This window comes from Balaenoptera musculus, chromosome 1, assembly GCF_009873245.2.
Source record: "Balaenoptera musculus isolate JJ_BM4_2016_0621 chromosome 1, mBalMus1.pri.v3, whole genome shotgun sequence".
Taxonomy (NCBI): Eukaryota; Metazoa; Chordata; class Mammalia; order Artiodactyla; family Balaenopteridae; genus Balaenoptera; species Balaenoptera musculus.
Genome location: NC_045785.1, coordinates 115,600,559 through 115,613,568, shown reverse-complemented (window position 1 = coordinate 115,613,568; position 13,010 = coordinate 115,600,559). Strand labels below are relative to the sequence as shown.

At 38.0% G+C, this 13,010-nt stretch overlaps 1 protein-coding gene across 1 annotated transcript in view; it reads left to right on the top strand.

Annotated features, from left to right (window-relative positions):
• SPTA1 (spectrin alpha, erythrocytic 1) overlaps positions 1-13,010 on the top strand; it is a 64,784-nt gene that overhangs the window by 31,087 nt on the left and 20,687 nt on the right. Inside the window, exons 23-33 of the mRNA XM_036865899.1 lie at positions 24-125; positions 4,551-4,642; positions 5,532-5,676; positions 7,188-7,369; positions 9,343-9,442; positions 9,557-9,754; positions 10,557-10,700; positions 11,237-11,340; positions 11,781-11,943; positions 12,206-12,337; positions 12,851-12,988. Coding sequence (XP_036721794.1) covers positions 24-125; positions 4,551-4,642; positions 5,532-5,676; positions 7,188-7,369; positions 9,343-9,442; positions 9,557-9,754; positions 10,557-10,700; positions 11,237-11,340; positions 11,781-11,943; positions 12,206-12,337; positions 12,851-12,988 — 1,500 coding nt within the window. The remainder of the gene's footprint in view (positions 1-23; positions 126-4,550; positions 4,643-5,531; positions 5,677-7,187; positions 7,370-9,342; positions 9,443-9,556; positions 9,755-10,556; positions 10,701-11,236; positions 11,341-11,780; positions 11,944-12,205; positions 12,338-12,850; positions 12,989-13,010) is intronic.

Here is a 13,010-nt window from a genome sequence, read left to right as displayed (position 1 = left end):
TTTGGATACATTTTCCCACCTAGGATTTGAAGACCAATGAGCCTCGGCTGAGGGATATCAACAAGGTGGCTGATGATCTTCAATTTGAAGAGCTTCTGACACCAGAAGGAGCTCAAATACAGCAGGTAACTATGGCTCCTTATTTCTTCTCACTACCAGGTTTGGGGAATCTTCATTTCATTTAAAAATACTTAATTTCATATTCTGAAGATCAACTAGAACATGCAGAAGGTAATGGCAGTATGGAGCTAGCTACAGGAAAGGTCAAAGGAAATAGTTCAGATAGTCCAGACATGTATCCATTTTAACTGATCTGAAATCTATAAATTGCCACACACACCCCCATCGCCACAAGAAGTTCAGTGATCAAATGCATGAATACAAAGAAAATGCAGATAAAGGAGCTATGACAGTGGGAAGTGGTTAATCAATAAAGTTTACTGGAAGAGATACTCTGATAAAATCTGATGAAAGAAGAATATAGGTAGTAGAGATAGGGGAGAAGGCATTCTAGACCTGACTCAGATTTGGACTTGTGGTTCCATAAAAGATGTAATGAATTAATAGAATGTCTAGTCCAGTTCTCTGAGTTGTCATAAACCAGTGAGGATGAATTCTCTGCCTCCTTTTGTGGTGATTGACCTGGGGTAAGAGTGAGAAGGAAAGTGCATAGGAACAATTTGCTTACTCTCTACAGTAAAATAAGGTTCTAAGAGGCTACCTGGTTTAGTAATTTCAAGACACAGAGCGGTATTATATTTCTCATAGAGAAAGGCAACTACCAAGGCAACACTTTCCACTCATTTTTTAGAGGTTGTAATGTATCTCTGTGGCAGCCAACATCAATTGCTGCTCTAAGGTGGATTGTTCCACCCTAGAACATCAGTTTCAGAAGAAAACTAATTCCTTTCTTAACTACATTGGCATAGTTGAGACCCAAGTTCAAGCTATCCAAGAAAGAAAGAAACTTGTGTATTTTCTAAAGGAGGTAACATGAAAACAACCAGGGTTTAAGCCCCATCTGGTCTTTTTTTTTTTTTTTTTTTTAACATCTTTACTGGGTTATAATTGCTTTACAATTGTGTGTTAGTTTCTGCTTTATAACAAAGTGAATCAGTTATACATATACATATGTCCCCATATCTCTTCCCTCTTGCATCTCCCTCCCTCCCACCCTCCCTATCCCTCCCCTCTAGGTGGTCACAAAGCACCGAGCTGATCTCCCTGTGCTATGCGGCTGCTTCCCACTAGTTATCTCTTTTACATTTGGTAATGTATATATGTCCATGCCACTCTCTCACTTTGTCCCAGCTTACCCTTCCCCTTCCCCATATGCTCAAGTCCATTCTCTATTAGGTCTGCATCTTTAGTCCTGTCTTGCTCCTAGGCTCTTCATGACCACTTTTTTTTTTTTTTTTTTTCATATATATGTGTTAGCATACAGTATTCGTTTTTCTCTTTCTGACTTACTTCACTCTGTATGACAGTCTCTAGGTCCATCCACCTCACTACAAATAACTCAGTTTCGTTCCTCTTTATGGCTGAGTAATATTCCATTGTTCAATTCCATTGCCACATCTTCTTCTTTTTTTTTTTTTTTAACATCTTTATTGAAGTATAAGCCACATCTTCTTTATCCATTCATCTGTTGATGGACACTTAGGTTGCTTCCATGTCCTGGCTATTGTAAATAGAGCTGCAATGAACATTTTGGTACATGAATTATGGTTTTCTCAGGGTACATGCCCAATACTGGGATTGCTGGGACATATGATAGATCTATTTTTAGTTTTTTAAGGAACCTCCATACTGTTCTTCATAGTGGCTGTATCAATTTACATTCCCACCAACAGTGCAAGAGGATTCCCTTTTCTCCACACCCTCCCCAGCATTTATTGTTTCTAGATTTTTTGATGAAAGCCATTCTGACGGTGTGAGGTGATACCTCATTGTAGTTTTGATTTGCATTTCTCTAATGATTAATGATGTTGAGCATTCTTTCATGTATCTGTAGGCAATCTGTATATCTTCTTTGGAGAAATGTCTATTTACGTCTTCTGCCCATTTTTGGATTGGGTTGTTTGTTTTTTTTTTGATAGGAGCTGCATGAGCTGCTTGTAAATTTTCGAGATTAATCCTTGGTCAGTTGCTTCATTTGCAAATATTTTCTCCCATTCTGAGGGTTGTCTTTTCGTCTTCTTTATGGTTTCCTTTGTTGTGCAAAAGCTTTGACGTTTCATTAGGTCCCATTTGTTTTTATTTCCATTTCTCTAGGAGGTGTGTCAAAAAGGATCTTGCTGTGATTTTTTGTCATAGAGTGTTCTGCCTATGTTTTCCTCTAAGAGTTTGATGTTGTCTGGCCTTACATTTAGGTCTTTAATCCATTTTGAGTTTACTTTTGTGTATGGTGTTAGGGAGTGTTCTAAATTCATTCTTTTACATGTAGCTGTCCAGTTTTCCCAGCATCACTTATTGCAGAGGCTGTCTTTTCTCCACTGTATATTCTTGCCTCCTTTATCAAAGATAAGGTGACCATATGTGCATGGGTTTATCTCTGGACTTTCTATCCTTTTCCATTGGTCTATATTTCTGTGTGTGCCAGTACCATCCTGTCTTGATTACTGTAGCTTTGTAGTATAGTCTGAAGTCAGGGAGCCTGATTCCTCCAGCTCCATTTTTCTTCCTCAAGATTGCTTCGGCTATTCAGGGTCTGTTGTGTTTCCATAAAAATTGTGAAATTTTTGGTTCTAGTTCTGTGAAAAATAGCAGTGGTAGTTTGATAATGATTGCATTGAATCTGTAGATTGCTCTGGGTAGTATAGTCATTTTCACAATGTTGATTCTTCCAATCCAATAACATGGTCTATCTCTCCATCTGTTTGTATCATCTTTAATTTCTTTCAGCAGTGTCTTATAATTTTCTCCATACAGGTCTCTTGTCTCCTTAGGTAGGTTTATTCCTAGATATTTTATTATTTTTGTTGCAATGGTAAATGAGAGTGTTTTCTTAATTTCACTTTCAGATTTTTCATCATTAATGTATAGGAATGCAAGATATTTCTGTACATTAATTTTGTATCCTGCTACTTTGCCAAATTCATTGATTAGCTCTAGTAGTTTTCTGGTAGCATCTTTAGATTCTCTACGTATAGTATCATGTCATCTGCAAACAGTGACAGCTTTACTTCTTCTTTTCCGATTTGGATTCCTTTTATTTCTTTTTCTTCTCTGATTGCTGTGGCTAAAGAGGAAATCAAAAAATACCTAGAAACAAATGACAATGAAAACACAATGACCCAAAACCTATGGGATGCAGCAAAAGCAATTCTAAGAGGGAAGTTTATAGCAATACAATCCTACCTTAAGAAACAAGAAACATCTCAAATAAACAACCTAACCTTACACCTAAAGCAATTAGCGAATGAAAAAAAAAAAAAAAAAACAAAGTTAGCAGAAGGAAAAAAATCATAAAGATCAGATCAGAAATAAATGAAAAAAAAATGAAGGAAATTATAGAAAAGATCAATAAAACTAAAAGCTGGTTCTTTGAGAAGATAAACAAAGTTGATAAACCATTAGCCAGACTCATCAAGAGAAAAAGGGAGAAGACTCAAATCAATAGAATTAGAAATGAAAAAGGAGAAGTCACAGCTGACACTGCAGAAATACAAACGATCATGAGAGATTACTACAAGCAACTCTATGTCAATAAAATGGACAACCTAGAAAAAATGGACAAATTCTTAGAAATGCACAACCTTCTGAGACTGAACCAGGAAGAAATAGCAAATATGAACAGACCAATCACAAGCACTGAAATTGAAACTGTGATTAAAAATCTTCCAACAAACAAAAGCCCAGGACCAGATGGCTTCACAGGCAAATTCTATCAAACATTTAGAGAAGAGCTAACACCTATCCTTCTGAAACTCTTCCAAAATATAGCAGAAGGAGGAACACTCCCAAACTCATTCTACGGAGCCGCCATCACTCTGATACCAAAATCAGACAAAGATGTCACAAAGAAAGAAAACTACAGGCCAATATCACTGATGGACATAGATGCAAAAGTCTTCAACAAAATACTAGCAAACAGAATCCAACAGCACATTAAAAGGATCATACACTATGATCAAGTGGGATTTATCCCAGGAATGCAAGGATTCTTTAATATATGCAAATCAATCAACGTGATACATCATATTAACAAATTGAAGGAGAAAAACCATATGATCATCTCAATAGATGCAGAGAAAACTTTCGACAAAATTCAACACCCTTTATGATAAAAACCCTTCAGAAAGTAGGCATAGAGGGAACCTTCCTCAACATAATAAAGGCCATATATAACAAACCCACAGCCAACATCATCCTCAATGGTGAAAAAGTGAAACCGTTTCCACTAAGATCAGGAACAGACAAGGTTGCCCACTCTCACCACTATTATTCAACACAGTTTTGGAAGTTTTAACCACAACCATCTAGTCTTTAGACACCACTGAACTGTCTGAGTTAGCTCCCTAACTAAAGTCTGTGTTTGCCTCTTTCAGGAGTTGAATGCCCGCTGGGGGTCCTTGCAGAGGCTGGCAGAGGAACAGCGCCAGCTGTTGGGCAGTGCCCATGCTGTCCAAATGTTTCACAGGTAAGAATTTTAACTGAAAAGCAGTGCTACTCTAGAACCTACTCAAGAACTTCCAATTCTACTTAGTATAGTAGATCCATAGCTATAAATTTAACCCTTCTTCCTGGAGAAAATCAGAAATCAGGCACTTCAGTAGTAGATTGCTCACTTGACACATAGGCTACTCCCAGACAACCAACTTCAATTTTCTAGTACCTAGGCTTGGGCCCTGGTACATACATAATTAGCAGTCTTTATATGTTTTCATGATAGTGAATGAAAATTGAAGTTGAAACAAGAGGTTTAAGTAATTACATTTCTGAACTAGAAGTAGACAGTAGAGGGCAAGAAACATCATATTGACTTCAACTGTTGATTCAACAATTTTTTATGTCTGATTTCCAAATCTGTGTCTATACTAAGAAACACACACAACTAAGTAAGCAAACAAATGAATGAACAAGCCTAATGAAAACCAAACACGTTTACTGTGTATAAATGTATTTTTGAATATTCAGAGAAGGGAAAACTGAAATGCAGACAGGTCTTTTTTAGAATGGCTTAAGTTGGAAAATCATGAAACGTAACAGTTAAGCATGGAGCTTTTCCATCAGGCTACCTGGTTGAAAGTTAGGCTCCACCATTTGGCAGTAGTATAACCTTGAAAAAATAGTCAATTTCTTTCTTTTTTTTTTTTCTGCTTAGCCTCTTAAGCTTTAGTTTTCTCATATGTGAAATGGGACTGGTAATAGTAACTAGGCCTCAAGTAGTTGTTGTAAAGATTAAATGCACCTAAGTTCTAACACATTAAAAAGGATGATGATGGTGGTCGTGATGACTTCTTTATGAACTCAGCTAGTCTGCCTCTAGTATGCCTATTATTCTTAAACTCTTCACTCTCATGTACCAGAGAAGCAGATGACACCAAGGAACAGATTGAGAAGAAGTGCCAGACCCTCAGTGCTGCTGACCCTGGCTCAGACTTGTTCAGTGTTCAAGCCCTTCAGCGACAGCATGAGGGCTTTGAGAGGGACCTCATACCCCTGGAGGAAAAGGTGAGACGTGCTTTTAAGCATTTCCAACACATTCATCTTCATATTTATACCTATTAATGTCCTTTTCTTTGGTTTTATTGTCCAGTCTCTTATTCTTATAGTTCTCTTTATCCTACTGCATACTTGTACTTTTACCTTGTCCCTAAGGCAAGTCCACTAAGAGGACATGCCCCAGGACCATTCACATGGAGGGAAAACTTTTTAAATTTTTAAAAATTATAGTTGATTTACAATGTTGTGTTAATTACTGCTGTACAGCAAAGTGATTCAGTTATACATATATATATATACATTCTTTCTTTATATTCTTTTCTATTATGGTTTATCATAGGATATTGAATATAGTTCTCTGGGCTATACAGTAGGACCTTATTGTTTATCCATTCTATATAGAAAAGCTTGCATCTGCTAACCCCAACCTCCCACTCCATTCCTCCCCCAACCCCCTCCCCCTTGGCAACCACCAGTCTGTTCTCTACGTCCGTGATTCTGTTTCTGTTTCATAGGTAGTTTCATTTGTGTTATATTTTAGATTCCACATATAAGTGATATCATATGGTATTTGTCTTTCTATTTCTGACTTACTTCACTTAGTATGATAATATCTAGTTGCATCCATGTTGCTGCAAAGGGCATTATTTCATTCCTTTTTATGGCTGAGTAATATTCCTTTGTATATATACCACATCTTCTTTATCCATTCATCTGTCGATGGACATTTAGTTTGCTTCTATGTCTTGTCTATTGTAAATGGTGCTGCTATGAACATAGGGGTGCATGTATCTTTTGAATTATAGTTTTGTCTGGATATATGCCCAGGAGTGGGATTGCTGGATCATAGGGTAATTCTTAGAATTCTTAGAATTCTTCTTAAAAACTTATTTTTAGTTTTCTGAGGAACCTCCATACTGTTTTCCACAGTGGCTGCACCAAATTACATTGAGGGAAAATATATTGTAAATGAACTTCCTACTATCTAAGTACCTCTTTAGTGAGTTCCAATAGGCCAGAACTTACAGAAGTTAGTTGGAGGTCAGCAGCCTAAGATAAATAGGAAATGGCCAGATCTATGCCTGAGTATGGTACAGAGTTTCCTTAGCAAGGGATTGAAGGAGCTTAATCCTACTCTGACCAAAAAATAATCTCTAGAGCTTGCCAAATACACTCTGGAAAAATCAGAGACATCATAGAACTTGCATTATCATATAAAGCAAAAAGAAGCACAGAAAATGTCTACATTGAATAGATTTTCACATTAAAATTTAGACATTTGCCACCAACTGAGTCAATCACCCTGCCTGATAGCCTTGTTATATATTTATTTGTTTGTTTGTTTATTTATTTTTACAAAGGTTTATTCTTAAATGTACAATATTTTATAAAGTAGCAAGGTGTTCTTGTACCTCATTGAAGTCTATTTGAGGAAGGAGCACCACCGGGGCTTGGAACTCTTCCTTTCCTAAGATTCAGGTGTTACTCCAGGCTGATTATCAGAGCTCTTGACTTCCTAGGTGGCAGTATTGGGGGAGACAGCAGATCGGCTCAGTGAGTCCCACCCAGATGCCACCGATGACCTACAGAGGCAGCGACTGGAGCTGAATGAGGCCTGGAATGACCTGCTGGGGCTTACGGAGGAACGTAAGGAGAACCTACAGGAGGACCTAAAATTCTTCCTGTTCCTCAGCCAGGCCAGGTAAAGCTCCAGAGGCAGACTTCCACCAGGTGGTGTGGGCAATTTCCAAGTCTGGCCCATGAGCAGAGCATCTAGGAGCAGTCTAGGTACAGGTGCTCTTCACTGCTGGGTTTGGAGTGTGCCTCTAGGCCCAGACTGTACCTCCAGTAAGGCACAAAATTCTCATTTTCAGTATCTCAAGCCAATTCCTTCAAACTGAAATATTTCAGTTTGAAGGAATGTGTGGTTATCTATACCAATTAAGTAAGTTTCTATAGAGTTTATATTATATATAAGGTGTTATATCAGGAATTACAGGATATAGGGGGGGTTATTCTACTGGAGAAGCAAAGAAGAATACAGATAACCATGGTAGAACATAATACAGCCCAAAACACACATCCTAACAAATAGATGGAACTATGCAAACAAAAGTGTGAGAATAAGAAAGGTACAGAATACCCATGATGTAGGGACAGCTAGAGCCTGGGTTTTGTATGTCACAGGGGTAAGGAGAACTAGCAAGAGATAAACTCAGAAATGTTAAAATCAAGTCCTGGAGAAGTTTCACTGCCTTGCTAAAGACTTTAGACATTATCATGTTTTAGCAAATATGCACTTTATCTGTGGAACAGTTCTCACATCCTGCCCCATCATATCAGTCTGCTGAGAGGATCATTTAGAATTGAAGGTTCAGGAAGTAGTAGTTTGCAATGTAACACTTTTGAAGAAAAAAGGGGGCAACTTTGGCAAATGATTGCAGTTGCCCTTGGTAACACCCTCCCCAATTCAGGGTCTCTGGAAAGCTATAGTTTTTCATACAGTATAAATAAATAGCATCCATACTCATTCTCCCAAATCATATATATGCTCATATATCTCTGTATATATAGGTTCTACCTGTAATTCAGATTCCAAGTTAAATGCCGCCTCTTTCTCTTTATGAAGTCTTACTTTTCAATATTTCAAAAGCAATATCCCCACCCTCAGAGCAACTCTAACACCTTATTTTATCTCTTTAGGACAGTCTTGCTTTTTAGTACTTTTTAAAAATATGTATTAGTGTCTATGTTTTGTTTGCTTTTTTTGTTCTTCTTTCAGTATAAAGTGTGAGCTCCTGGAAGGCACAAATATATCTCTTTCACAATGTTTGGTGCTTAGTAAACACCCAATAAAACTCAGTTGTTTAAATAAGTGAATAAATAAGTTTACAAAAGAAGAGACCATTCTGCCCTAAAGCTACTGATTACTATTTAGCAAACAAGAGCAAGGGCATTCTTCATGAGATGCTTAATCTGACCATCATATATAATTTTTTAAGTCAATGCATTATTATTTGACATTTACCATCTGGAGCAGATGGACTTGAGCTCTCCTTGTCTAATTTCTTGACTGCTAAAAGAGTGGGAAATGGCCCTGATTTAGTCAATAGCACAGGAGTAGGGGGTGGAGGTGCTATGTGTGTGTATGTGTTGGACAGAAACATGTACTGGATTCTATTGGGAATAAAAGTAAGAAGAAAGACATGCCTTCCCTGAGATTCTATACTAAAATAGATCTTTAAACCCAAGATCTATCCACTTTAAAGGAACAGGACTTGTTAGCAGTAATGGAATATGTACCAGTCCAGGATTCCAGTGTCTGGGTTCTACTCCAGATGTCTGCTTTTAGTTTTAGCACATGGGCAAATTGCTTACATTCTCTAGGCCAACTTCTTCATATCCAAAATGGAAAAAAAAAGAATTCTCAGAATTCTACACAAAATTATTGCAAGAATCAAAAGAGATAATAAGTGAAGAAAATTTCAAATGCAAGGGAATGCTATTATTAAGTTATAAAGTGAAAACAACAAATCTAAAATGTGTGAAGTATATAAACCTGATAGAAAATACTGATATGGAAATGTTTTCTAGAGGAGAAAAAGCCCAAGGACAGACAGTTCTATAGCAAGTTACAAGGTTCTCTTGTCAATCTCAATATGTCTCTTTCTCTAGGGACCAACAGAATTGGCTCAGTGGCATTGGTGGCATGGTATCATCCCAGGAGCTAGCTGAGGATTTAACTGGCACAGAGATCATGATAGAGCGACACCAGGTATGGTTACAAAAGCCGTAGTGCCTGATCACATGACCTCACGACCTTCCCTCATTTTACAACTTTGGTGAGATGTCACTGGCCTCACCAGTCTCTGCCCCCTTTTTGCCACAGGAGCATCTTGCTGAAATGGAGGCCGAGGCTCCCACCTTCCAAGCCTTAGAAGACTTCGGTACAGATCTTATAAGCAGTGGGCACCGTGCCAGCCCTGAAATTGAAGAAAAGCTTCAAGCTGTCAAACTAGAGAGAGATGAGTTGGAGAAAGCTTGGGAACAACGCAAGAAGATGCTAGATCAGTGTCTGGAATTGCAGGTACTGCAAATTCCCAATCATTAGGCAGGATTAGCTGCAGTCTGTTCCATCTATGTAATTTTACATGGTTAATACATGTGCTTATTTCACTGGACTTCCATGCTGAAAGCATAAGGGCATCTCTTGATTATCTGACATTGTATTTCCTGTTCTGTAGACTGTTCATTGTGGTGTTCTTTACTCCTTATTCCTGTTAAAAAAACAAACAAAATGGGGGTCAGTCCCAGGGCATGGGGGGCGTAAAATTGGGTGATTATACTTTATTGATTGATTGAGGGTTTGATTGATTGAGTTTTATTGAAAACCTACTGTGTGCAGGGCCCTGGGAACACAAAGATTAGTAAGATAGTGTCTCTTTTCTAAAAGTAATGAAATTAGACATGTAGGCAGATCATTCTCATACAGTAAGATAATTACTGATAAAATGTATGAGTGTTTTGAGATTATGGCAGACGGAGTGATTAATGCTTTTGAGGGAAGGGAGTGAGAGTGTCACAGGCTACCCTGAAAAATACCAGAGTTTATTAGAGTCTGAAAGAAATAACCAGCCAGTACTTATGTATAGGATATGGGAAATAGTACCCCAAGAATGGAGTATAGCTTATATGAGAACATAAAACATGTTTTCAGGGAAGAGTAAAAGGTCCAGTATAGCTAAGATTTATGGTATGAATGTTTCTTGGAAGAATATTGGCACCCCTTACAGGGTCCCTTATATCAATATCACAGGAGACTGGGGAGATAATTTCCTCTGTCCACCTGGAATGAATATATCATATACATTCAACTTTATTCCCCATAGTTTTTCCGAGGGAACTGTGATCAGGCTGAGAGCTGGATGGTGGTACGTGAGAATTACCTAAGGTCAGATGATAAGGGTTCCTTAGACAGTCTGGAGGCCTTGATGAAGAAACGTGATGATTTGGACAAAGCAATCACTGCCCAGGTAATAACAATTAACATAAGAATTCCAATAATAACTATTAGTAATAATAACAGAAATTCTACACATGTTTGTGGTTTATACTTATTTTAATTCCCATTTGATTCTTAGAGAAAACTCCGAAGTAGGCAGGGCACATGGTGGCTTAGTCTTAGCCAAGTCGCATGTGACACTGGACTTTTTACTTTAAATCCAGCTTTTTAAAACTTGACTTTTAGAATTGGAAGCTATTTAATATACTGTCTAACATCCCATCCAATGTAGGAATCATCTTCTACAATGGCCATGGGAAGTGTCTCTTCTACAGGGAACTCAGCACCATGCTGAGATGGGAAGTAGCTCATTTCTGTATCATTATTGTTTCTCCTCTTGTTGAGTTAAAATCCACCTCCCCATAAGGCATTTACCTTTTGGCTTTGGTTTTGTTTCCTTTTGTGAAGCCACAAAGGATATCACCGTCCTTTTCTAGGAGGGAGTCTGGGATTGCATGAAGGGCCTAATTCCTGTGCATCTGGGTTTTTTCTCTTTCTTTTATCTAGGAAGAGAAGATCACTGAACTAGAACTTTTTGCTGAGCAGCTCATAGCTGATGACCACTATGCCAAGGAAGAGATTGCTGCTCGGCGCCAACGGGTACTAGACAGGTCAGTCCTGAGCACTTGTTTTGTGAGTTATAGGTAGATGTAGCAAAGTGGCCTCTTTGTTAACATTGAATATGGTGGTAACACTGAGTTCTCATTTCTAAGTGCCTAAAACTATCTTGAAAATTTGGGAAATGTTCTGATCTAGACTCATAGAATGAAAGACTTGGAAGTTACCTTAGAAATTACCTGACTTAATCACTTTATTTCATATCTGAAAATAATGAGACTGTGTTATATATAACATATAAATATATAATAATATGTAATATATAAGGAAATATATGAATAAATAATATATAACTATGTTATATATATGACATATAAATATATAAATAATGAGAGGAGAAAGGGTAGGTAAGCAAATAAGAAGATTCATGAATATGGCATCAAAGCTTGGTGGAAAGGTAGAGGACAGAGAGTAATCTAGCCCTGATTTCCAGATGGAACGCTCTCAAAGAACAGCTGATTGCTGAGCGAACGAAACTTGGAGACTATGCTGACCTAAAACAATTCTACCATGACCTCAAGGACCAAGAAGAATGGATCAGTGAGATGCTGCCCATAGCCTGTGATGAATCCTACAAAGACCCCACCAACATTCAGGCAAGTTCAAGATAAGAATCTTAGAAAACTTCAACATACTCAGATTGTTGGATGAATGGTCACCTTGTGATACTGAACACTTCCTTACTGTTCAGAGCACTGTCACTGCCTTCAGGGACTTCTGAGTCTAACGTGGAGTGAGTTCTTCAGAAGTTATCATCACCTTGGTTATGATAGAAATGTTAACTCTTCCTTTTAAACAGAATTTATCTCATCTTGCTTCCTAAATTAGGTGGTAATTTAGTTTCTGCTTTCCCTTCAGAGAAAATATCTGAAGCACAAGACCTTTGAAAATGAGGTCTATGGCCGAGCTGAGCAGGTGAAAGGAGTCATCACCTTGGGGAACACTCTGATTGAGAGGAGGGCATGTGATGGCAATGAAGAGACCATGAAGGTAGGTTCTGCTCACAATGGGTTTTGGGCTACAGAGGCACATGAAGAGAAATCTTTTATACTCTTTCAATGTTTCCATGTGTAGGGATATGGAATATGTTTCATAGTGAATTGTCTTTCCTTTGATTTTTGCACAAAGGAGGAGGAAAATAGTGATGCTCAGACCTTATCACTCCCATCATTCTCAGTACCTTGACCTCCAAGAAAGCTTTAGACTTAATTCTTATGTGTTATCATGCTTGCCTTATATTTTCTATCCTTACTACTAAGAGCTTTGATATTTAGGCATCAGCCTCCGTAATCAGCCCATGACCCTTTATTCAAAATTTCTTCTAACACCTCCCGTTGCTTTCCCAGATTTAAACCAGCATAACTGATTTAAAATATCAATATATAAGATTCCAGTCCTGGCAGATTTTGACTAGACCCTAACTCCAGAGCCTCCCTACGTTATCCTTTCAAGTTGTCACAGGACCCTAAACACCATAATGACCACTCAATTTTGGGAGGCTAGGGTCAAGTAGAAGAGTTGGAGAAAAACTGGGACTACTTGTTTGAGAGAACAATTGACAAAGGACAGAAGCTCAACGAAGCTAGTCGCCAGCAGAGGTTCAACACAGGCATCCGGGACTTTGAGTTCTGGCTCTCAGAGGTAATTATACCTGGAAATGGTG